The sequence below is a fragment of the Strix uralensis genome, chromosome 23, assembly GCF_047716275.1.
Source record: "Strix uralensis isolate ZFMK-TIS-50842 chromosome 23, bStrUra1, whole genome shotgun sequence".
In the NCBI taxonomy this organism is placed as follows: Eukaryota; Metazoa; Chordata; class Aves; order Strigiformes; family Strigidae; genus Strix; species Strix uralensis.
Window position 1 is genome coordinate 7,665,482 of NC_133994.1, and position 1,813 is coordinate 7,667,294.

The 1,813-nt window shown below is 55.0% G+C and overlaps 1 protein-coding gene across 1 annotated transcript in view; it reads right to left on the bottom strand.

Moving 5' to 3' along the window:
• Window positions 1–696, bottom strand: part of PAX7 (paired box 7) — a 100,822-nt gene extending 100,126 nt beyond the window's left edge. The window contains 2 exon segments of the mRNA XM_074893095.1: window positions 613–645; window positions 648–696. Of these exon segments, the coding sequence (XP_074749196.1) occupies window positions 613–645; window positions 648–696 (82 nt within the window).
• Window positions 697–1,813: the final 1,117 nt, after the last annotated feature.

Below are 1,813 nucleotides of genomic sequence, written 5' to 3' on the forward strand. Positions count from 1 at the left end.
AACCCCCTAACACAAAGAAAAAGCAGATGACGGGGGAAGTTGATGCGCTGCGAGGTGGGGATGACACTTAGCGAGGTGACAGCTACAAAGTCCCCCCCCTTTCCCCTCGCCAGCCCCGGCCAAGGACACCTCGACTGTCCGCAGCTAGAGGATACTCCCAGCTTAAGGTTTTTTTTCTTATTTTCCCCAGAAAAGTTGAAAACAATCAATTTAGTTGGTTTTCCCCACTTTTTTCGGGGAGATGAAATCGTCGGGATATTGCGGGTTTAAAAAAGCAAAAGCCCAAACCATGAGAACCTGTGCCCCCCAAAAATCTGCAGGATGCCTGAAACTACTTTAAGTAGGGGGAAAAAAAAACCCACCCAACAATCCAAACCAAAAAGCCAAAACCCGGTAATTCCGCGGGGACCGAGCAGCTCCAGCGGGAAGGGAAGGAACTAAATATCGGCGAGAAGTTGGATGCTCAGGTCGGGACCCCCCCCCCGGCTGCAAAGTTGAGCTGTATCCCCCCCGGAGCAGCCCGGACCGCGCACCCCGCCCCCCCCCGGGTTATCCCGAGGTGCTGGGGGAAGGAGCGATTTAGAGGGGTGGGTTTTTTTTCCCCAGACCTACCTTCCAAGGGGAAGCCAGTGCGAGGGTAGTTTTGCCCGGAGCCGGACGCATCATCCGAGGCACCGTCCCGGGCAGAGCTGCCATGGTAAAGGGGGGGGGGGGGGGGGGGTCGGGGTGGTGGAGCGGGTCCGGTCCAAACCGGGGGGGGCACCCCTTGGCCCCGGGAGAGCCGAGAGAACCGGGGAGGGGGGGGGGGGGGGGACGCGCTGCGGGGATGCCTCTCCTCGGAGCCGAAGCGCTTCTCTCTTCCAGCCCGCGGCTGCAAAACAAGGGAGAAATCTTTGCTCCAAGGAAAAAAAAAAAAAATATATATATAATAATAATAAAGGGGGTGGGAAAAGGGAGTGGAGGGGAAAATCACCCACCAGAAATTCCTCTTAAAGTTTTAGGGCTATGTCACAACCGGCCTGAGCGGGCGCTCCGGAGGAATGTAACCCAGACTGCCGGGAAAGGCAGACACAGCCAAAGTTGCCTCGGTGCTGGGCTGGGCTTAGGGCTGGGGGGGGCCGGGGGGGGGGAGGAGCCGACTTTCCCCCCTTATTTTGTTGTTGCGGGTTTTTTTTCTTTTTTTTTTTTTTTTTTTTTTTTAAAGTGGTTGGTGCCTGTCGCTTCAGGGATGCTCGTGATGGGGGGGGGGGGGGGGGGGGCTGGGAGGAGGAGAATTGGGGCGGGGGGGGGGAATGTCAGATGGAGGGTTTGGAAGTTGTTAAAGTTGGGGCGTGGGTGAGGACGAGCGAGCTGTGATAGGCTCCGGCTCCTTTCTTTTATTCATGGCCGGGGAAGGGGGTACCACGGCGGGGCCGAGGGACCAATAAGAGGCAGCAGCTTCCCAACGCGCAGGAAAAGCTATGGGCTCGCCTTATTTTTTTTTTTAAGATGTTATTATTCATTACTAGGCTTGGCTTCCTTTTAATGGAAAGCTGGGGTCCTCCTCCCCCAGTTTGAAAATACATTGGGGTGAAAGAAGCGAGGAGAAAGTTTAGGAAAGGGTGTTTTCTGTTTGTTTGGGGTTTTTGGTTGTGATTTTTTTTTTTTTTCCGTAAGAAAGTTGGGTGCGCCTAGGGCATCTGTGCAGGTCCCAGCGGGGTAAAGCCGGCCCGGCATTTTGGAGCGGGGGGCGGTGGCGGGGCGCTGATCCCGGCCCAGGAGCTGCAACATGGATCAAAAAAAAAAAAAAAAAATTAAAAAAAAATACCCCTCT